Genomic DNA, 23,413 nt, shown 5'->3' with positions numbered 1-23,413 from the left:
TGTGATTTAATTAGTCAAATCTGTGCATCTCCTATCTAAAAGTACATTTTAGATGTTTTGAATTATGGTGCCTTTACTCAGAATTATGACTAGTCGAAACAAGAAGTGAGATATTAAATTGAATTATCTGAAACATGTTTCAGGTAGCCAGGAATTCACTATGGTTATTGTCAATTACAATAAATTAACGGTAAATTTTATGTTCTTTATACTAGTCACAATGTAACTAGAGGTATATTATGTTATTCTATGCTGCAGGTGACTAACTCATTACGTTGTGAACTTATCCCTCAAATGTAACTCAAGACGAGCATCTGTGGATTTTATAGAGCTGTGAAACCTCAGAAACTGGGAGGAATGCCAAGCGGCTGCCATGTGATTCTCTTTCATCTGTTTGTGCCGGAACCACTAACATATAGTGACGTTTGTCTTGGAACACCGGTGGCAAAAAATAACAAAAATAAAAAACAGTCCACATCTCCTCAGACTTGGGCAGCAGCAGCATTTAGTCCCTCTTCTGTTCTTGGGTCTGTTGGTTGCCTGTTAAATTGCATTAGGCCTTCCTCTGACAGTATTACCGGGTGGATAAGAGGCTGACCGTGTAAGCTGTCTGAAACCTTTTCTAATGGTTCAGACCCAAAAGGCAGACTGAATCACATCTAGTTCTACTCTGTTTGTTTTAGATTTCAGAGGGGGCCGTGGCTTCTTGTATGTTTTTATTTATTTATTATTATTATTTTTAGCTTTGTTTGCTTCTGTAAGAGGATACTTGTGTGTTTTACGAGTCTGATAGAAAGGTTCCCAGAAAGTTGAGCTCAAGCTGCAGCCGGTGATGCGTTTTGTTTGTTGATGCGTCTGTGTGAGATTGCAGGAAGGCTCTTAACGGGATTTGCTGCCGTCAGCAGAGTCCGGCTCGTCGGGATAAAGATCCACTCTCATATGTACACACACACACCCCCCCACACACCCCCACAAAGCAATGTCTATAAGACATTGCTTTTTCTGCCTCTGATTAGTTTGCACCCACCTTTAACGTTTACATGCAGCACTCCTCTCTCAAACTCACACACTTAATTCTCCTCCCACACACACTTGCACAATCAGTCACACTCTCATGTGACTAGACTCGCTGGCAAAGCAGCACTGGCTTTAATTTTAGCCAACGTCTGGCTACTTATCCCTACCTACGCTGTAAGTCCAGACTGGTACCATCACCTAACATAACATGGCTCTGATTCAGGGTGACTGTGCATCCTTAAAAAGCCTTGAGTTCATTAATCTAGAGTTAAGGCCTTAAAATGTCTTAAATTCATTAAAGAAAATTTAAGTTGGCCTTAAATATTATCACCTTCTGAAAATAACAACTTAAGTCATTTTTTGCCTAAAGTGATTTTTGCAACAAAAAAAAGTCACTTTTGACAAAAAATGACTCTGGCCATTGTTTTAGGAAAATAACCAAATGTTAATCACAGGTTTTAAATTTTGTCATAGCAGCACGATCTCATACTATGCAAGTTTTTTTTCTCGCAGGACGTTTTTGTCAGGCAAAAGTTTGAGTTGTGCACAGACATCTTCACTCACTGCGTTCTTGAGGGAACATGCAACTAGCTGCTAATACTAGCTAGCTGGTACTGGCTTATACTACTAGTAGTAGCTCATACTGTCAGTACGAGCTAATAGCTGCTTCATTAGTATGAGCTTATACTAGTAGTACTACTAATACTACCATTAGGTAATACTAGCTAGCTGGTGTGTTTGCTTGCTTACTTGCTAGCTAGCAAGCAAATGAACATGGCAGCTAGCATGTTGCTCTCTAGCTAACTTCCTTGTTAGCTGGAGAGCAATATGCCATATGAGAAGCATGAAGCTTCAAAGCCACAGAAATCTCCAGAAATGTCAGTTTTGATCCCCTTTGTTTCTTTTCTACAGCTCTGCCTTTTCATCTTCAGCAGGTCTTAAATTTGAGTTGGTGAAACCTGCATATACCCTATAATTAGTCTTCGCTTCGGGTTCCTGGTCGACTCCAATCATAAGATCTAAACTCCGTCTGTTCAAATGAGAAAGAGAGAAAGAATTGGAACCCCTTTAACTTTTTTTTTTTCATCATATATGAATAAAAATCAACCTGAAAGGAATCCTGTCCATCTCTTTGATCGTTGCAGAGGCATTGTGGCCAGCATCCTGGTGTTCCTCTGTTTTGGGGTAACGCAGGCCAAAGATGGACCCTTCACCCGACCCCATCCAGGTAGGACGAACAATTTGATCAAATCTGTTCTCTGTTTGGTCAAAAACTAAATAAATAAACATTTTTGGTTTTTAAAGATTACATTTTTTTGGAAACCCAGTATTTATTTATTTTTTTTGTTTTTCACCAATGCACTCCTTTAGTTAATGTAGTTCAGGTTTATGTCAGCATGGACATAGCCCACCGTTTTGTTTGACAAGACTGTTTTACAGCTTCTTTTTATTCAAATATTGAATCCAGGTCATCTATATGACATAATATCAGGGCCTGGCTATTCATATTTTTTAATTAAGATGCTAAAGTAATACAAGAATACAGTCTTGGTATTAGGAGAATAAAGTATCAAATTTCTGAGATGTCAACACAAAAAGTACTAAAATACAAAGAGGAATGTTGAGCATCTTGTGAAGTTATATTTTGGTACAAGTCTTGCTAATACTTAATGGAAATATTTTAACTGTTGTGTTATCTCTGATCAAATTATTGTCGGTAACAGATCTTTCAAATTGTGCAAACTGAACTGCTCACATCAAATCCTGATCATTTTGTCCAAGCTTTTTCTTTCTCATTAAAACAAATTCTTTCTTGGAATTTTTAGTTTATTTTCTGGTAAAATAGTTTTTTTATTATTATTATTATTTTGTAATAAAGGGAAGACTGACAGACTAACCTCCTTTTGAAAATACTTTGTCATTTGTAATTTCTTTTTTTTTTTAAACAGGAAAGCAAGGAAAAAAATCAATTAAAATCAGATCTGGTAGGAAAAACTCAGATTTTATATTTAGGCAAAGTTGTCTAGCCCAACATGAAGATATTTATTTTATTGATTGATTTTTTTTCAAGGTCATATTTATTGAGGACTTTGAAATAAAATCTTTCTTTACATTAAAACACAAACAATAAACTAATCCAAACACAACTATATTTATCAGATTACTATAAAAACTACTATTAAAATGTCTCTGACTATTATTCTACAGTAGTTCCTCAGACTTTTATACTTTTATGCTGTTAAAGTGTCCAAAGCTTTTCTGTTGACACTGACATCATGTCATTAAGTAACAGTTACTCTGACCTTCATTGTGTTGTGAAAGGTCAAGGCCAGCTGCCCTCACCATACAGCCTCCTTTGCTCTGATTGGTCAGAGGAATTGGCCTGATAAATAGGCCCCTCCCTTCAAAACAAACCTTTTAGTGGCTGCAAACAAAATGAGCTGCCAGCTCTCTGTAACTTTGATGCTTAATTACAAATGTGTGTTCTTAGAAAGGCAGAATATTCATTAGAAATGGCTAAAATATCTTTTTATATTTTACATTTTAGTCAAATGTTGATGAGATTTCAAGTTTTTACAGAAATGAATTATTTGTTAGTTTTTTTTTCTCTTTATTTTTGTCATTTTTACAATTATTGAGGCAAACAGTCAAAACCTACTGGTTTCTGGCCCATTCAGCCAAATCCGTATTAAGCTCCATGTCATTCTATGAATGAGCTCAGCTCCTCGCAAGGAAAATAGCACAGTTTTATTTTGTTCTTCACCTGTTTTCCTTCACAGCTTCTATAGCAGGTGTCTCATGGTGTTTTCATAACCGAGGCCTGGTGTATGAAAAGCATTCATAGTGCAGGTGGAAACCGAGTATTATTAGAAATCCAGAAAGCCTAATCTGGTTCACTACTCAGAGCTCAACATCCGAGATGCTCTCTGATTCGGAACGCCCCAAGAAATCAGACAACGACCTCGATCTGGAAATGTTTGGCTTGGAGAAAACAAAAAAATCTATTATTCAGACTTGAAATCTTTTTTTCCTGAATGGTAAACGCACCACATTGAAACACTATGTTACTGTAGCAACACCACTCTTCAATTTGGACGTCGTTACTGACTGAAGTTGGTGACACTATTTGACGGGGTGTGCATAAGACTGACATGACACTGTCATAAACCTGAGGGAGTCTATGAATGTTTACAACTGTACACACCTTCAGTAAATGACACTTTTAATGCAAAGTTTGCACTAAAACTTGTATTAAAAGTCCACTAAAATGGTCAGCTTTGCATTATAAGTGTCATTATTTACTGAAAGACACTACATGACAACAGTCGTAAACATTCATGAAGACTCCTTCATGTTCATAACAGCTGATATGTCATGTTTATGACAGTGTCTTATGCACACGCCGTCAAGTAAAGTGTTACCCTGAAGCCTAAATACAAGTTATTTCAGTGTCTGTGAAGTGTGAAAATGTAAAAGGCAAGAAATAATTATTTTCTATAAAACATAATGACGTGTCTCCAAATCATTCAAGTTGCTTTTTTTTTTTATCTTTTTGAGTTTTCATCCTGAATTTGGAAATGTTTGAAATCGTGGGAGTCAGAGTGAGCTCTACAGGAAGCACAGAGAGACTATCAGTGCTAATCAGTTATAATATGCCAAAGACTTTTGTTTGTAATAGTAGAACCTGTTTTACAGCAGCTGTGACATCACCTCTGCTTTCCATGTAGTTTAGGGATCATCTCACTGCAAGAAAGAGAATTATTCTCAAGTTATTTTTTTCCATGCTAGCTCTTGCAGAGCATTTGAAATCAGCTAAAGTTTGTCGGGAGGTCAACGCTTTTGTCAAAACGGATCTAAAACTGATACTTGATATTCAGCGTTTCCTTATTTTTTTCTGTCGTCATTCATTCAAAAATGAAATGGTGAAATTTTTTTTTTCCCCCCCATAACTTCCAGACGTCTCTTGTCGTGCATTCTGTCGGACTCAGAACACAAAAAGCAAATCTGTTAAGACATACCACAGAAAATAAAATTTCAGTAAAAGATTTATTTGCATTTGTTCAGCTGCTGCCGTTACTGAGGAGCTCAGTCATTGTGCCACTCCCCGAGGCCGTGATCTATTAGGAGCTTCGGGTTGTAAATCTGAAAATCCTTCAATTTTTTTTTTTTTTTTTTCCCCTTGGGGAAACGAATCATACAGAGTAACAATAGAAATGCAGCATTAGGATTAACAGCAGAAATGACTGGACTCGCCCAACAGGTCGGGGAGTGTGCTTAACATGGCGTGATCTCGTACGCACCGGAACATCAGCGTAGCACAAAGGAGTCGCGCAACAACCGTAACCTAACAACACGCCTCGCAACAACCGACAGCAGCTACATCGGTCCTCTGAAGCCTGTTGTTTTCTTCCTATGCCTTCCTGCCTTCACGTCCCTCTGGAGTCAGATGAGGTGTGACTTGTGCATGAACGATCTGCCAGGCAGACGACTTTAGGTGCTGGTTTAATGGAAGCACCACTTATATGCCACTTTTTCTTTTTTTTTTTTCTAAGACTGTGCAGCCTGGAAAACGAGATTAGTCAAATGTAATAGTAGCTCCAGAAAACAGCAGCATATAAGAAACCAAACACCTGAGCTGGCGATTTCGTCGTGCCCAGACACACTGATGGGAAAACTACTTTGACAAAAACAAAACAAAATAACCTCGACAACAGCCCGCTGAGTGCTGTGGCTCCCGTTTATTTGCATGTACAACAGGCAACAGACATGCAACCGCACAGGAAGCGGGTTTAGCCACCAGAGGAGCCGATAAGAAGGCTGCTGGGCCGGTTCTGGGATCTGGGTTCGAACCTGGAGTCTTCAGGGAAACTGTCAGAGAGGAAAACGTTGAGCAGAATCACCCATCGACTCTGTCATCAGCAGCCGGAGAAACTCGTTTCAGCCGCACACAGGTTGATGCTCAAGAGAACCAACAGATTGAAGTATTTCTTCGTCCCCATGGAACTGAGATTTCAGCAACAGCTGGTCCTGCTTAGTTATGCCCCGATTTGTCTGAACAGCTCCATAAAAGAAGCAGAAGTGTATATAAATATCTCTATATTGCAACATTTGTTACATTTTCACACTGCGCTGTGTGAACAATCCAGACTAGTTGGAAAAACCTCTGAAGAAGACACGAGTTCAGCTTCCTTCTTCAAGAAAATGTAAACAAAAATGGATCAGATAAGAATGCATCAGATTTTAGTGGTTGTAGGATTTCTCCTTTGTCTTTCATGAGCCATTTCGCCTGCTAGCACTTGACTCGTGTTTGTTTTGGTTGCATTTTCCCACAATGCCCTGCGCTGTAGTCCGCGTCCTTCTTTTGGAGCGGTCTCCGGTCCGCTTGCCGTTCACACTTGCACTGGAACTGCATCAGAGTTCACATTAACCAAACCGATGGCTAACTCTTTGGGCGGACCAGAGTTTGCTTTTTAGGTCTGCATCAGAGTTCGATTGAGTGTCCACACCTCACCAAACGAACCGGGCTTTTCGGAGTTGGATCAAAGCGGCCCAAACAGGGCCGGTGTGAATGCACCGTGGATAACTTTAATGAGCTGAATCTACAAACACGGTACCAAATATTTTTAAATGACTCATGTTTGTTCTCCTTCTTCAGCTTACTGGCGGTTCTGGCTCTGCGTTAGTGTCGTCTATGAACTCTTCCTCATCTTCATCCTCTTCCAGGTGTGTGTCCAATCATGTAGAGTGTTTCACAAATGGCTCTTCTTTGTAGGCTGTTTCTGACCGTGAAGCAGCAGAACTTCTCCACTGAAACGCTTGATTTCATTCCCTTTAAATCTGAGCGGGGACTGTTCACAGATGTACCGGATGGAAGCCGTTAAGACATCCTAAACACCGGCCAAAATGTCAGATTTTTTTTTTTGCTGATTTTTGCTTCAGTTCATGGTGTTTCTATGTAGTGGTCACTGGAAGCCTCTTTTCTCTCTCCCAGTTTAATTAAAATGTCAAGAAGCCAACCCTGATCTGTAGTTTAGAGAGGTCAGCCAGCTGGCCAACAGCTCCAGTAAAGCTAGAACTTGATGAAAGTTTGATGTATGTTTGATGCCCTAATAAGATTACCATGTTCTGTATGGAAGACTGATCCTTCCAAATTCTTGAATAAATAAATAAATAGCTTAGTAAAGTAATTAATGTGCCAAATGTCCAAAAAAAAAAAACTTCTACAGATTACTACATTATGCAGTGAGTTAATAGTAACATTTCAAATGTTACTATTTAATTTTCAATTTTATTTCCAATCAAATGTTTTTTTTGTTTTTCATATTATGTATTCAAGACATTTTTAAATCTACTGCCACTTATTCATCCTACGTTGATATAGTTTTGCTAATATCAATGTAGCGAAACTTGACTTCTAGATTCACTTTTAGAAAAGTAAATCTAGAAGTGACAGTCATTTAAAAAAAAAACAAAACAGTTAAGTAAATAAAAAATCCAAAAAATAAAAGGTGACTAATTAAAAAATAAATAGTGTTAAATGATTTACAATATTTTGCACAATAATTACTTTCCCAAGCCATTAATTTTATTTCTTGTATGTGGACAATTTTGGCAGGATCAGTCCTCCATAGATCTGCAAAACGGCTTCTTTTCAAGTAACGTTGGTGTTTTTTTGCATTACGATGTTATGAAACAGACGGTGCACGATGGGCGACAGTTCATGAAGTACATCGACCCTAAACTAGGGGTCGCTCTGCCGGAGCGCGACTATGGAGGAAACTGCCTCATCTACGACCCGGGCAACGCCACGGATCCTTTTCACAACCTCTGGGTGAGAGTCTGATGTGTTTCAGTGAATTTCATGTTTGAATGCCTTAAAAAAAAACAAAAAAAAACATGAAAGCTTTTGTCATGTTTCTAATCTTAAGCTTTGATGTGATTTTCAAATCTAAGCACAAAATCTCAACTGGATTTAGAGCTGTACTTTGACTGGGCCTTTCTAAGACCGGTCGTGATCTGAATTATGTTGCTGCTTCTGGAATAAGTAGCGGTCTGAAGCTTTTACAACCAAATGAGATTTCAACTCTCAGGGCAACTAAATAAAACTCGTCTTTTGACGACTTGTAATTTTAGACAAAATATCTATCGAATGAAATTTGTTATATTTAAAGAGCCACTATTTTATTTTTATTTTTAGGATTGACAATAAAGCTAAACATAAAATTAAAAAAAGAGGATGGCTCTCTTTTCTTCCTGTTGGATGGCAAATTATGTAAAAAAAAAAAAAAAAAAAAATCTAAAATACTACTAATAATAATGAAGCAATTAGATCCCAAGAGAGGAAAAACAGATCTAAAAGCATTCTATGAATACTGTTAGTGTCTCTTTTTGTGGAAATACAACTTTGCAAGAATAAAAAGAAAAACTGGACAAAACAACTTGAGTTTGTTGTTGAGAACCATTCTGAAAGGTCCAAAAAGCCACTTGTACCAAGACTAATATTTATCCTCCACATGCGGCTCACAGACGGCGCCTAAAACTGCATTAACGTGCTCCACTCTAAAAGCCTGAGTTTTTTCCGGACCTCCAGAAGAACCGGGACTGTTTTTTCCTTTGGGATTGCTCTCGGCATCTGTTGCAGTGACCCAGAACCCTCTCTATTTATTGCAGCCTCCGAGTGGGTCAGTCCACCACTTCCAACATGTTGATTTGGGCTCAGATGTTTAAGAGAGGCGTCATATATAGTTGCTGCCTGCTTGAATCGGGCAGAAAAATCCCCAAAAAACTGCTAGTTAAAAGACAAAATGGAAGAACAGAAAGTAGCACTGAGCGTTCATGATCCATTTTCTCCCGTTTTTATAAGTAGGTTAGCTTTGGCAGCCTCGTGGTTGATGAGAGGTTGATTTTTTTTTTGGAAGATAAATCCGGTGCACAACGTCGCTGTTCAGCAGTGTGGCACCCATCGGATCAAAGATTGTTCATCAGTAGTTTCTGCTCCAGATCCTCCAGAGAGATGATGAAGGAAACACCGTTTTACAGACGGATATCGACTGACTCGTCTGTCAGCTCTGCTCTATGTGTCTCTTTTGCTTTTTAAGAAGTTATCAATAAGTGCAAAGATTGTATTTGTTACCAAAGCAGCTGTAGATTCACAGACTTCTAATCCTGGCTGTGCAACAATGTGGAAATCAGCTCCTTTGTTTCTGCAGGACAAGATGGATGGCTTCGTTCCAGCTCACTTCCTGGGATGGTACATAAAGGTAAACACCGACAGTTTATCTAACAATCAACTTAAGGAACTGCAATTCGCACTGCAAAAACACACCGTTGAGCAAAGTATTTTTAATCTAGTTTCTAGTGCAAATATCTTGGCACTTGAAATACGAGAAAACTGACTTACAAGTAACTTTTCTTGTTGCAAGACAATAATTCCTTAAAAAAAAAATTAATTACTTGCTCCTTTGTCAGATTATTTCACTTATAGACATTTTTCTTTTGCCATAAGTGAAATAATCTACCAATGGAACTAGTAACTAAAAAAAAAACAATATTTAGGAGTTATTGCAGAAAAGTGAGTTGTAACTTAGTTTTATTTTATTTCAAGTATACTAAGATACTTGCCCTCGAACATGTCAAACTCGAGGCCCGTGGGCCAAATCTGGCCCGCCATTGCTTTTTATGTGGCCCCCTAGATTCTTGACTAAACACTAAGTGCTTAAATATTATTTTATCATTCAAATTAGAGCAGTTTTTATCTGTTACTGACAACTTATATAAATCAGTCCCTCCAGGTTTTTTTAGGATTATCATGGAAATTCACAAAAAATTAACAAATCCCTGCCCATTTTTTGCACTAATAATTTGGAGTTTATTGCAGATTTTTCTCAAATTGTCATAAACCTTTACTTGTACTAAACAGCTGCCTTAGCCTTAAAGGATGTCAGATTATAGTCCATGATCTGTACAGCGAGTAATAAAAAGTCGCATTCACCGTCATAAATAAGCGCAAATCTTGCAAATTTTTCCAAATTAGTGCCACAAGCACTTTAATTTTTATTGCAAAAAAATCACAAAAAGAATCACAAAATCCTGTAGGGACTGAAAAGATGTTCAATAATGTTTAATTTTAAAAATATCTTCATATTTTAACAGTTTGTCAACAGGTTTTATCAATACATTCTGGCACATCCGGCCCTTTAAGAGCATTCATGACCTGGATTTGGCCCAAAACGAAAATGAGTTTAACACCCCTGCCCTAGAAACTAGACCAAAAATACTTAGTAAGATTTTGGGGGGTTTTTTTGTTCCTCCTTTATAAAATCTGAGTATATGACATCAGAATCTTAAATATGTTATTTTAATGGAAGAACGTCTTTGCAGTTACTTACTGTGAAAATCCACATTGACATTTTGAAGATGAAGACGCCCCGTCACTCTGATCAGCCTCACCTTTAACAGGTGTTTTTGTCTTGTGTTTCCTGTCAGACGCTGATGATTCGGGATTGGTGGATGTGTATGATCATCAGTGTGATGTTTGAGTTCCTGGAATACAGCCTGGAGCACCAGCTACCAAACTTCTCAGAGTGCTGGTGGGACCATGTGCGTACAACCACTGTTTACTTCTTTATCCCAACGCACTTGAGACAAGACGCTTGGAGCTATAATTAAGACTGCATGTCAGTAAATTAACTGTGCAAAAGGTTCTTTATCTAATTTAATTTAATTTGTCTCTTTCATTTTGCTGCTTAGCTTTAATTACACAGTCTGGCTAAATAAACGCAAGTAAAAATGATGGATTCCAAACAAAGAGAATTTGTTTGGAATCCATAATATCCTCAAAAAGTCCATCATAAGTTGGTAAAACCTACAGAAACCTTGAATAATACATGGGGGAAGGTTTGGCCTATAAAACAATTCTGAAAGGATCATTTTCCCTTTTCTTTAACGACGACGCTAACAGAGGAATCATCAGGACGTCGGTCTCTTGATGCCCACTTTGTCCTAGTAAAAGTTGTAAGCCAACAACGTGCGAGTGGATTACGGCTTGGCCTCACTGACCTTTTTGACGAAACCTATTCTGCCCCCACGCAGTGGATCATGGATGTGTTGGTGTGCAACGGTTTGGGGATCTACTGCGGCATGAAGACGCTGGCCTGGCTGTCCATGAAGCCGTACCAGTGGCAGGGCCTCTGGAACATTCCTACGTACAAGTAAGGCTTCAGAAGAACAGCTTCCTCCGGAGAGATTCAATGCAATCTGCCAGAGTTTTACACAAGTCCAGTGTAACCTGGAAGTAGTTTTTTCTTTTAGTAGGAGTGTTTTATTTCTTGTTTTGTTTTTTTAAATAAAGCAGCTGAAATGACAAAAGAAAAAGTCGGATTTGCGTAAAACTGTAAAAAAAAAAAAAAAGGCAGGATTTGATCAAATCCTTATTTTTAGCCCTTGTATTTGTGTTTTTCTTCACATTTCTAACCACCTACTAATCACTTTTCCTCCTAGGGGGAAGATAAAGCGCATAGCATTCCAGTTCACACCGTACAGCTGGGCCAAGTTCGAGTGGAGGCCGGCTTCGGACCTTCGGCGCTGGCTCGCTGTGTTGGGGATTATCTTCATGGTAACGACATCTCACCACCGATTTGAAAGGACTTTGGGTCACTTTGGGCAGTCGCCACGTTGCGAAACGACTCCAAAGCTCCGACAAGAATGCTTGTGTAGATTGTTTTGCAGAACTATTCATACCCCTTAGTTCTTTGTTTCAAATGTTGTCAAACCAAAGTTCATATCCTGAAAGCATTATTTTCTTTTAGAGACTCTTAAGGAGCAGCTGTGTTTATGCTGAGATTAGATTCCACACATTTGGAGTCGCATGACTGGTTAAAAAGGCACTGAAGCTTTTGGTTGTAGTGTGATGAAATGTTAAAAGCTTAAGGGGTGAGTATTTGTGCAAAGTAGCTGAGCCTTCAGAAAAGGGTTGTGTAACTCTGGAGCTGCCTACAATAGCTGTGTTTCCACCACAGATGTGTTCAAAACTTTAATATTTCACTAATGTCAAAAAACAATATCCAATTTTGCAATTGCAGTGTTTCCATTAAAGAAGAAACACAATTAAAATCACACGTGAATACGTTTGTTCACTCGATAAGTCATTAATGACATCTTCATCCTCTTGCCACTTCCTGTCGTCCTCTTTGTCATTTCTGCCAGTAGCAACATCCGGTTGTTGCTCACATGACTTGTGTGACGCCAAAAAAATTGTTTCAATTGCAGTTTAATGAAATAAACAAATTTCAATACAGCTGAAAGCCCCTCTCATCCTAAAGCAAAAACCTTTTACCAAAAAAGATCACAACATCATCAAGGTTTTCTATCTGCCTGAAAATGCTGTTTTTTTGTCATTAGCTGGAAACTAGATGCTTTAATTTTAGATCATTTTCTAGAAACGTCAACATGATGTAGAAGACAAACACCTTCTGTTTTCAAACATGTTGTGTTGGTGTACACAAGATTAAAAGATGACTTGTTTCATCCATCAAAAATAAGATGTTTGTTTTTTGATTGATTTATTTATTTTCATTTTTAGCAGCACTAAGAGTAAAAAAAAAATGGCTCTTTGGACTATAAAAGTTACACTCCCTGTGCTTTAGAAGACGTTTAAATCAATTTAACGCAAATTTTCTCCTTTGTTTTTAAGTTTTCTCTCACTTGTTTGCTCCTGGATTCATAAACGTTTCGTTTTTTTGAACCTCCTCTCCTCACAGTTCCTGCTGGCGGAGCTGAACACCTTCTACCTGAAGTTCGTGCTGTGGATGCCTCCCGAACACTACCTGGTGCTGCTGCGCCTCGTCTTCTTCGTCAATGTGGGCGGCGTGGCCATGAGGGAGATCTACGACTTCATGGACGACCCGTCAGTACCGGAGTTATCGCTCCAGACGCTCGTCCGGGTCGGATCGGCTTGCCGTAATCGCGCGTCGTGTGACTTCTCCCAACAGAAAGTTCCACAAAAAGCTGGGCCAGCAGGCGTGGCTGGCGTCGGCCATAACGGTGACGGAGTTCCTCATCGTGGTCAAGTACGACCCCCACACCCTCATGCTGCCCATCCCCTTCTCCGTCATGCAGTGCTGGTTCTTGGGCATCTTCCTCATCCTCATCTGGACTCTGTGGAGGTTCTTCATCCGGTAAGAAGAGAGTCGAGTTTGTTCTCGGCACACAGCACTTTGAAAAATAGATGTTTTGACACCTTTGGGATTTCTGGGAGTGCTTCGAGCGTCCTCGGAGGAATAAAACTGTCAGTATAAAATGATATATCTGATTAAGTTTATTTTCTAGATAAAAATTATGCAAATTATTTTAGACTTTTTGTTGGGAACCATAGTAATCCAAATTACGTTGTCGCATCTTCCGCAGTTCATTTCTGTCTTTGCACTTGTTCAAAATCTACAAAAAAACACAACATTCTTCACAAAACTCCACTACTAAAGTTTGAACCACCAGGTCACATCCGTACAGGAGCTCCATATCCTTGAACGTTGAGCTTTCAAGGTTTGGAAAGTGTTTGATTTCTGTGAAAAAGGTGCTGGATGTTCAAACTGCACCGGTTTGTAATAAAGTGAAATTTAACGTTCGATTAAAAAAAAAAAGCCTATTATTTACAGTTGATACCAGATATTTTCATACAAATAATAAAAAGCCACATTTTTCCCCCTTCACTGTCTGAAGTTAAACCAAACGTTTCTTGGTTTATGTCAGATAGAAATACCAGAATTATTTCTGTTTGCTCAAAACCAGAAAACCTACCAAAAACATTTTTTAGAGATTATTGTGTAACTTTTTTTGTGTATGTCGTCTAAGCAACCAGTGTGAGCAAGAATGTTACTTGCATTACCGCAATTTTCTTGGATTGTTTCAATGTAATGAATATTTATCGTTATTCCTAATAATCCCAATGAGTTATTGATTCATGTAACTCACAGGTGTCAAACTCCAGTCCTCAAAGGTTGATGTCCTGCAACTTTTAGATGTGTCTCTGCTCCACCTCACCTGAATAGAATAATTAGGTCATTAAGGCTCTGGAGAACTGATCTACACAAGGAGGAGGTCATTAAGTCATTTCATTCCAGTGGTTTGTACCTGTGGCACATCTAAAAACTGCAGGACGCTGGCCCTTGAGGACTGGAGTTTGACACCTGAGTAACTGAAATAATAGCTTATATTTTATTAACTGTTTTGTTCTTGGACCACTTAAATGTGGTTGAAATTAATAATGATAAAGTGTCATATAATTGTGAATTGAAACCATTTTGTTTTTAGTTCCTTTGTATCTTTTTATTTTTTTTTTTTAAATCTCCAAAGTGTGGTGCTGAAAAAGTTCAAAAGCTTACTTGGAAAGTCCTTGAATTTTCCTGCGGGAAAAGTTTACAAGAGCTAGATATAAGCTTTACTTTTCAGGAATGCATCAAATTTGGGGGGTTTTTTGGTCCCATTTTCTTGTTTCAAATTGTAAAATCCAACAGAAATAATGTGTTTTTTTCCCCCCGGACTTTTACATTTTCTCCACCACATTGTTTTTTCTTGTCAAGGAAACCCTGTGGATTCCTAAGACAATCCACAGGGCTAACTCCTCATTTCCTGTCCTTCCCAACTTCACAGTGACATCACGCTCCGTTACAAAGAGACGCGCCGGCGCAAACAGGAAACACCCGTGGACTGGGACCGCCAGCTGGGGAACGGCAGCCCGGGGGCAGCGGGAGCGGCGGGGGCAGCGGCAGCGGTGGGAGTGGCGGGGGCAGCGGCAGCGGCGGGGGCAGCGGCAGCAGCGGGGGCGGCGTCGGGCCGCAGCAAACTGAACGGCAGCTCCGACACGCTGCGACAGAGGAAGTCCTGAGAGGAAACGGAGGGGGAAGTTTGTGGAAAGACTCACAGAGAGGCAACCAGGTGGACTTACTCTTGTGCCTACAGTAACAACTCAAAGAGGGAGGGGGCGCCATGGAAACAGATGGTTTAGTTGCTGGAAGGTGTAGTTAGTTACATACAAGAAGTTACCTCATTCTGCTTCTCTTTTCTTTTCTACACATTCGTGGAGCTACACTCTAGAACAGTCTTTGTTCCCGTCTTGAATGTTCAGGGCTGACAGACAACTGAATGCACTCTTTGAATCCGGTCAGTTTCCATTTTTACTGCAAACGAAACGCTGCGAGCGTTGGCAACATTCCCCCCCTTCTGTAAATATTCCCGTTTTCCGTCGCGAACGTGAGAGACGTTGCCAACTTCCTGTTGGCCACTGCTTATGCAATCGGAGAGTCTGGGATTTATTTATCCATTTAACAATCACAAAATGGAATTTGTTCTGCAAGTCCGAGTCATTTTTGACAGTTTAAAGCTGGTCCCAAGTACACAAGACAATGTTTATATGCTGTTTAGGTAGGGTTTTTTATTATTATAGTTATTAATAAGATTTTAGGTTGGTTTCCAGGATCCATGAGACATTCAAATGGTTTTACAAAGTAAGAACCTCCTGAAAATGTTTACTTTGGGTTAAAGAAAAATCTTCATGTATTCTAATTATTTACCTGGTGATGTAATCGTTTGGGGAGGAGGGATGTACGGTTGGGTGGTTGATTTTTAAGCTCTGGTTTGGGCTGGAGTTTCATTATGATTGTTGAAAATCAGGTTGTCGGTGCGGGGGGGAAAAAAGAGAGAAAAAAATCAGGTTTTCAAAAATAACCGTCTTTTTGTTACAAGATTAACTAAATCTTTAAAATTTTGCATACGAAACTTGATGTAAGCTTATTTTTCTCTGCCTAAATAAGGTTTATTTGCCAGTAAGAGAACTCTTCGCCTTCTTAAGAGTCTCCGTTCGGAGTAAAGTGAAAATATTTCAGGATTAGAACCGAAAACCAAAGCTAGGAATCTAGAGCTGGGATTATTTAAGACGTGTTTGTTCCAAACCTGTAGACTCTGGGTTCATTTAGAAAAAACGTTTTGTTTTGTTTTTTTCATTTGTGATCGCTCTGAAAAAAAGCTAAAAGGAAAGAAACTGTTACCAAAACTTAGTGTTTTTTTTATTTTTTATATGTGCTCCTTTGTTACAAACATGCTGACTAAAGTAGACGGCGCCTGTGAGTCACGGCTTCTGTCCTTCCTGCTGTGGGATCCAGCGTGTCGAGACACTTGTGTACGTAATCGATTCAAGGCAGGAGAATTTAGAAAACGGACTTTATTTTTGCCAAACACTAGACAGAAACATGCCGATTCTTATCTTTAATGAAAACACTGATTTCTGTGCACAGTTGAATTATTTCTCGACATATATTCTGTTTATCTGATGCATTACACTTCATTTTTTCATCCCATCCTTGGAAGGTTTTAAGGCTTCTCAGTTTCTCCCCCCGCCCCTTAGATTGTTTTTGGTCATTTAATTGATTTAAATATTTTACCATATTAAATAAAAGTCTCCAAATTACACTTGAAAAGTGAAAATAAGACGAAATCAGAACAGGAAATTGAATGACCATTGCCTAAATAAGATTGTTTTCCATGTGGTTGTTTGCGGGTTGGTCAGCACCTCTTTCTGCCACACGGGGGCGCTAGATAACGTCGTTTGAGCTCCGTGCAGCCATGTTTCAATGTACTTTTGAGTAAATGTGAACATGTTAGGGATTATTAACAGGATTATGCTGCTGCTCAATATAATTTTGTAACATTTTTTTTCTTAATAAAATCAATAAAATCTTAACTGTAACGTGTCTGGTCCATATTCTAAATGATTAAAGTTGGTTTATTATTTTTTTTTTTTTGCAAAAAGAGGAAGAAAAAAAGTTTTACGACGTTTTAAAAGTAGAAGTACATCTTGTGTCATTTGGTTACCAAGGCGACAAGCCTGTTGCATTCATGCTGCAAGTGTTGGTCAATGCATGGTTTCAGCATTATGATGAGGCTAACTGGTTGAATGATGTTGTTTTCCATCATGAAAGTTTGCCAGTAACAGATTAAAGCAAAGACTTCAGTTTGGAGAAGAATGAATCGTTTTAAGATCATAGTTTCAGCAAACGTTTATGAACTACGATAAAACGATTGGCTTTTAGCTGCATCTCCCAGCATGACGTGAAATAATAACAGTGTGGTTGAGGGTTTTTATTTTAACTGAACGATCTCTTTACTAGATAAGCAGCCTGTTGAGCTTCTTTGTTTTGTTCCAGGAAACGTACGGGACGGTTTTAGGAAATGAAGCGAGTCGTCACATGTGCTGAATACTACTCTCCCACATTTTGTCATGTTAAAACCAAGACTTTAATGGACTTTAGGGGGCATGTTTTTTTAATAACACAGTAATGTGTAATTGAAAAATTAAAGGTAAAAAAAGTTTTAATTTTTGCAAAAATCTGAAAGGTGTGTCATGCACATGTCCCGCAGCACCATGGTGCCACCAGGTTTTATCTTGGAAATTGGGTGTTCAAGACAATGAGTGACATTGCGTTGTTTAGCACAGTCACATCAGTAGCCACATGTGTGTGACATCAGCACATCAATTACTTATGGAGTACCACAAGGTTTAGTGCTCGGCCCAATTCATTTTTACTATATTTATATACCTGCTTTAGTTTTTAATCTGCACTGTATAGTAAAATGATTCGGATTAACATCCTTCCACAACTTTAACATTTAACACTTCTTTTAGCATTTTAACAGCTGATAGGCTCTATTAAATAAAATCCATTGACGATTACAATTGAAACATAATTAAAATCTGAAAAACGTTAAAGGATGGGACTTCTTTTGCAAGAAAATCATTTTAAAGCAGTTAAATTCCACTTATTTTATTGCATAGTGTAATCGATCTTTCACCATTAATCACTTTCAAACATTTAGCTGATTCTAAAAAAAAAAAAAAACTTGCATAGCCTAATAAACTAATTATCCAGAAAGAATATTACATCTTCTTTTGGTTTATTAGCAGTACTGCATCTCTCCTTATAGTGCTACCTGAAGAAGCTGGAGTGGGTTTAGAAAATTCTTCTTAAAAATAGTAGAAAACATTCTTAGCGACACAAAGCAGCAACCTGAGCATTTCAGAAGCTATAGGTATGGAAAATAAACCCATCAGAAAGAATAAGAGTCATTTCTTTGAGCGTAGCATTCGGTTAAAAACGCACGTATCCGAGTCACTTTGGAACAAGATTAAAAAATAGCAGAGCAGGTCTTACATTTTTTGGGTAAAAGGCAACATGTGAAGCAAAACAATCCAAGGCGGATTTAACAGGAGAAAATGTGCAAAACGGTGAGCTCAGTCTCACCTGGGAGCAACGAGTTCAATCTCACTGACCGACCTTTTGTTCCAAAAAAAAAAATATATATATATATATATATATATAAAAATCTGACATTTAAAAGAATTTAAAAAATCCTAATGGCTAACATTCATTTCTCAGTAACTAACAGGGTGCTGGTTTGGTGACTAGTAGCTACCACATTAGTGAGATAAATAACAGCAGCTTCTGATTGGTCCCTATGATGTGACCAGTTTGAAGCCCTGCTGGGTGTCCAGTACAGCTGGTGGGAACCAGTTCAGCTTGATTCTCCTCAGGTACTGCAGGCAGAAGCTGCAGACCCCCAGCAGGTTGAGGCTGCTGCACCACACCGCCAGCTGCACCACCGGGTAGGTCACCCGGGGGAAGTACATGCTCCAGTGGTTGGTGACGTCGCTTCCTGTTGGCAGGTGCAGTGTGTAGTCGCTCCAGTGTCTGGAGACGCCGTAGGCGGCCGAGACGGTCCGGCCCCTTTCGGACCAGCGGACCCCGCTGTTGGGGTTGCAGTTGTAATCCACCCACCGAGCGGTGAAGTCCCCGAGCTGCGGGGCCTCCCGCCGCTCCGCGTTGCCGGCCCATTTGAGCGACGCGCCCTGCACGGCCACGTGCAGCCCCTCCACGCGCCGGACTTCTTTCACCCAGGGCAGCGAGTGGTCGCAGTCCAGCACGACGATGAGGCGGGAGCAGAACCCTCCGTTCTTCTCCCTCCACCACTCCAAGAGCTGATCCAGGCGGAGGCTGTCTCCACCTGAGCAAAGGCACAAAACCAGATTAGAAATCCATCGGAGATATCGGGGCATCTGCAGGTTTCAGAAAGGCAAATGTAAGAATTTCTAAGGCCTTAATAATGCCGCCTTGAATGTAATTTAAGACCAAAAAACTACAGGTTGGGCGATCCTGCTGTATCAAAGTTTCTGCAGGTTTCACCAACTCAAATTTAAGCCCCTAAAATCTTAAGACTATTTTGAATGAAATTTAAGACCTGTATCATGAAAAATCTATAAAAGACAAATTGTGTTCTATACAGTAGCGTGAAGCTTTTTTTGTCCAGGATTCACTAGCACTGTACATTTTGGGAACAGAAATGAGCCAGTGGTGAACACAAGTCGTCCAGCCAACTGGCCATAAAATACACTGAAATAATAGATGCAAAAAAAGCTAAGTGGTTAGCTTGCAAGCGTATATTAGCTAGCCGCTGAGGCTAGTTAGCGACAGCCTCAACTGCCTCGAGTCACAGAACGCAGTGAAGATGTCTGAATTCAAGACATTTTAAGGCTTTAATTTTAGATGAATGAGTGTATGATTTTGTAAGGATGTGCAGACACCCTGTATCTTTCAGAAAGCAGATCAAGACCGTTCAGTTTGACGGACGTCCCACCTGCCAGGGCCCACTCTCCGCTGCGGTGCGTGTGGCCGCTGTAGAAGAACACGTATGTGTCGTGGCGAGGCCCGTCTGTTGTGCGGAGCTCCAAGAAAGACTTGATCTTCGCCTGCAGGGTCTCGAGGGTGATGCCGCTCGTGGAGTAGTCGCAACCGTAGTTTTCGATCAGGTGGCAGGCAAAGAAACGCTGCACGCTGCTCAGCATGCCGGTGGAGCGCTTGTTCAGCTCCTGCACCTGGTCTGGCGGCAGCAGCAGGGGCTGGCCGTCAGGACTGACGGACCCAAACGGAATATAAATTTAGCGGGTCTTGCCGTTACAACTAAGCGGTTTGGTTCTTTGCAGCCCCCCCCCCACCTACCTGCAGAAGTTGGTGGGGATGACCACAGCATAGCCCACGCAGGTCCCACCCAGACTGTTCCCGAGCTCGTGGAAGAGTCCGTGGAGCAGACACTCCAGGGGCAGGATGAGCAGAAACGTACTCATGAAGACACCGCTGGACTCCTGCCGACGGGTCACACAAAGCAAACGTGAACACTCAGCTCTGCCTTTTAGGATTTTGGGGTTTTTTAAATTAAAGTTTGATGTATTATCAAACTTCAAAACTTTAGTTTTGTGATTCATACTTTGAATTATTTTTTCTTAAACCTAGGAGAGAATTTGGACAAAGATGAAAAGCATCTAAAAAAAAATAACACAATAAGCTTAAGCAGGGCTGGGCATTTATCATAGGAATTTTGATTCATCATTCTCCTGATGAATTCCAATTAATATATATTTTTTTAAGAAAACAAAACTTTAATGCCACTGGAATGTTTTTACTATTGTCCCCAATGTTTGTTCAATGAGCACATGGATAAATAATTCAATTTGAAAATATGATGAAATGCAGTTATTGTGGGCAGTTTAGTGATATAAGTCACAGTAACGGTGACTGATAGCCTAAAGAAGCGTATTAGAAATGGGAATGTTTTTCAAAAGCAGTATTTGTGTTTATGGTCGTCTGACTGCTGTGTCATGTGTCAGTTACCTTAAAAAGAAGCAATAAATTTTGTCACTTTTGTTATAATAGCATCACAAAATATCACAATAAAACTTGAATCCCTAATAATGTGAATTTTTTCTAAATAAAAAGTACAATCTATCATTATTGAGCAAATTAAAAAAAATTCAGGTAGAGGTGAGAAACTACAATACAAAAACATTAATTTCAAGATTATTCTGAAACTTAAGTATCGATCTTAGCATCAACACGCTAGTATCGCTCGATACTGATATCGACTTGGTATGATATTATTAATATTTTGGATCGCTTCGCCAGTCTCTAATGAATTATTGTTCCTACCTGCCAGCTAAAAACAGCCACAGCCACAGTGGACACCAGAGCGAAGAACACCAGGTGTGCGGAAATGAGGCAGAAGTGCCTCATGCCCTTTGAGGCCATGATCTTCTCCAGGCTAGCGTCCTCTGGGCCCTGCGTCCAACACAGTCTCTGGCAGTCGCTGAGCTTGTTGTGAAAGCCCCACACAGTGATCACCAACACCATGTGGCAGATGGCCCAGAAGAACACGCACACCACAAAGCCCGGGATCACCAGGTACCACTGGTCCGAGTCCCGGGACTTCTGAGCCGCTACGGCGACGAAGGCCACCTCGATCGCCAGCAGAGGCAGGAGGGTCAGGCGGCGCTTCAGGCCGCTGGACACCAGGATGGGCCGCCAGCGCTCGATGACGGAAAGCCCGCTGAAGTAGGCGTCCAGCAGAGGGTCGCAGATGAGCTGGCTGAAGAAGCAGGCGAGAGCGAACGGGTTGGGGTGGATGCTGAGGCACTCCAGGAAGAAACTCCCGGTGACGCAGGTGAAGCAGGCGAAGGTGGGGAAGGCCAGGAGAGCCTTGGTCCGCAGGGTGATCATGACCGCGCCGAGAGCCACGACCAGCACCATGACGCTCATGGACTCCCTGATGAGGAGCGCCGTGCTGGCTGCCGCGAAGCCGGCCAGCTCCAGGCGCTCCGCGGAGGTGATGAAGGCGGGTCGGTACCGGGTGCAGCCCAGCAGCCGCTCCAGCAGCGACCACAACGTCCTCAGAGCCACGCTGGACAGCAGCAGGTAGTTGGCCGAGCGCTCCTTGACGTCGGCCTCCAGGCCGGGCGGGTTGAGGAAACTCAGGAGACCCAACAGGAAGCCGAACCACAGGTGGAGGAGACTCCGGCTGAGCCGCTCCATGTCGAAGAAGTAGTAGAGCACGCAGGCTGCTACCAGGACCAGCAGCGCCAGGATAAGAACCACAAGAACGACGACCTCCGCTGTTCCGACCCAGCGCGTGTAGAGACCCAAACTCAGGCCCAGGAGCAGGCTCAGCCCGGACAGGTACCCGAACCACCGGACCGACGACCACATGCTCACCTCCCCGTTGACCTCCTCCAGCCGGGTCATGGCTGCTTGGAGGCAATGGCTTAAACAGTACCGAAGAAAACGAAGCATTTTGATATAATTTCCCCCCGTTTTTAACGTAAAAAACCCCGTAAATTTAACGATGTAAACTTTGTTAAAATCCCGCGAGAGCACAGGCTCAGGTTGGCTGGAGGACTTGTTGATGTAAAACACCAGCAGCAGAGCCGTCAGGCTCCCGAGTTTACATTTAATGTTTCATTTCATCTGATGTCCAGTGAAGTCAGAAGAGCTCAGCGGATACAAGTCCGAGAAATAAGCCAAGAGAAGGGCGAGAAGCATAGCAGTTGAAAAAGTTGGTCCCACATAAACTTCAGTCAGATGACGACCGCCATGATTGTTTGCTCAGTACGGCATGCGCTGAGGGTAAAACAAAAAAAGGCGCATACGCCAACAGTTCAATTAAAAGGTGATGTTCAAGTGTTACAATTGTAGCTGAACATTATTTTCGATGACGATAGTAAATGTCAATTAAAATATTTAAAATGTAGTTGGGTTGAATAACTGGACTGCTTTACAATTGTTTTGACTTAAGTAGTTTCACATTAGATTCATAGTTTCCTGCAAGTAAATGTAGTTTTTAACACTTTTGCCTTTTGTCACGTAACAAAAACAAACCTATGTCAACCCTGCACAAAGTAGAGAATGAGTTTGTAGTGCAAGCAAAATGATGCATGGTTTTTAAAATGTGTTCAAGGAAGTGTAAAAATAATTTGTCAATTTATAATTACGTCGCTTGATTCAATACGTGACGATGGCGTTTCACTGCAAATATAATAAGTGTTTTCCCATCATTCTGTTGCAGCACAGCTCAAACTCAGGCAGACTAGATCTAGTATAGCTGTAAATATTATTTTCATTATATTTACCACTAATTCTCAGTGCACTTATGGCAGGTCTTTGGCTCCAGACTGGGCCAATCTAATATTTTTATGAGCTTTTCCATCTTTTTAAATGTTTACCTTATCCACTAACCTGTCTCATGTGTACCTCCGTCCTCCTGATGCTTATTTGTTCACTAACTGTTCTTTAACAAACCTCCGAGGCATAAATTGTGCAAAAAGTTTTGAATATTTCCAAGTAAACTCACATACACTTAATTGTTTTTCAGTCATTTATAAAACAGTAATACAACCATTCTCTAAGCACACATTGTTCTGCATCGCTGTAAGTGTTGATAATGACAATGGACCATGCAAATAGGCCAAAAGCAAACACTGGAAGACACGTCACAAACACACTTCAAAGTACTCTGAATATGTGCA

General features: G+C 40.5%; 2 protein-coding genes across 2 annotated transcripts in view; one reads left to right on the top strand and one right to left on the bottom strand.

Moving 5' to 3' along the window:
* The window catches only part of ptdss2 (phosphatidylserine synthase 2), a 24,322-nt gene extending 7,572 nt beyond the window's left edge, over positions 1 to 16,750 (top strand). The window contains exons 4-13 of the mRNA XM_028038051.1: positions 2,163 to 2,245; positions 6,674 to 6,741; positions 7,715 to 7,849; positions 9,228 to 9,278; positions 10,504 to 10,617; positions 11,110 to 11,228; positions 11,518 to 11,632; positions 12,777 to 12,922; positions 13,008 to 13,193; positions 14,665 to 16,750. Of these exons, the coding sequence (XP_027893852.1) occupies positions 2,163 to 2,245; positions 6,674 to 6,741; positions 7,715 to 7,849; positions 9,228 to 9,278; positions 10,504 to 10,617; positions 11,110 to 11,228; positions 11,518 to 11,632; positions 12,777 to 12,922; positions 13,008 to 13,193; positions 14,665 to 14,899 (1,252 nt within the window). The 3' untranslated portion in view covers positions 14,900 to 16,750. The remainder of the gene's footprint in view (positions 1 to 2,162; positions 2,246 to 6,673; positions 6,742 to 7,714; positions 7,850 to 9,227; positions 9,279 to 10,503; positions 10,618 to 11,109; positions 11,229 to 11,517; positions 11,633 to 12,776; positions 12,923 to 13,007; positions 13,194 to 14,664) is intronic.
* On the bottom strand, positions 16,018 to 23,413 carry tmem168b (transmembrane protein 168b). The gene is made up of 4 exons (XM_028038039.1): positions 21,045 to 23,413; positions 20,061 to 20,203; positions 19,699 to 19,973; positions 16,018 to 19,068 (listed from the first exon to the last, which is right to left on the bottom strand). Exons 1-4 carry the CDS (start codon positions 22,179 to 22,181, stop codon positions 18,521 to 18,523), a joined length of 2,103 nt encoding a protein of 700 aa, XP_027893840.1. The 5' UTR covers positions 22,182 to 23,413; the 3' UTR covers positions 16,018 to 18,520.

The sequence above is a fragment of the Xiphophorus couchianus genome, chromosome 2 (assembly GCF_001444195.1).
Source record: "Xiphophorus couchianus chromosome 2, X_couchianus-1.0, whole genome shotgun sequence".
In the NCBI taxonomy this organism is placed as follows: domain Eukaryota; kingdom Metazoa; phylum Chordata; class Actinopteri; order Cyprinodontiformes; family Poeciliidae; genus Xiphophorus; species Xiphophorus couchianus.
This window is presented reverse-complemented; position numbering and strand designations above follow the sequence as displayed.

Excerpts from the sequence above, each read along its gene's own strand:
- tmem168b (XM_028038039.1), bottom strand. The coding sequence starts at position 22,181 with ATGCTTCGTTTTCTTCGGTACTGTTTAAGCCATTGCCTCCAAGCAGCC. Across the intron at positions 20,204-21,044 it reads TGGCTGTTTTTAGCTGGCAG|GAGTCCAGCGGTGTCTTCAT; the intron begins GTAGGAACAATA and ends ACCCGTCGGCAG. Across the intron at positions 19,069-19,698 it reads CGGAGAGTGGGCCCTGGCAG|GTGGAGACAGCCTCCGCCTG; the intron begins GTGGGACGTCCG and ends GCCTTTGCTCAG.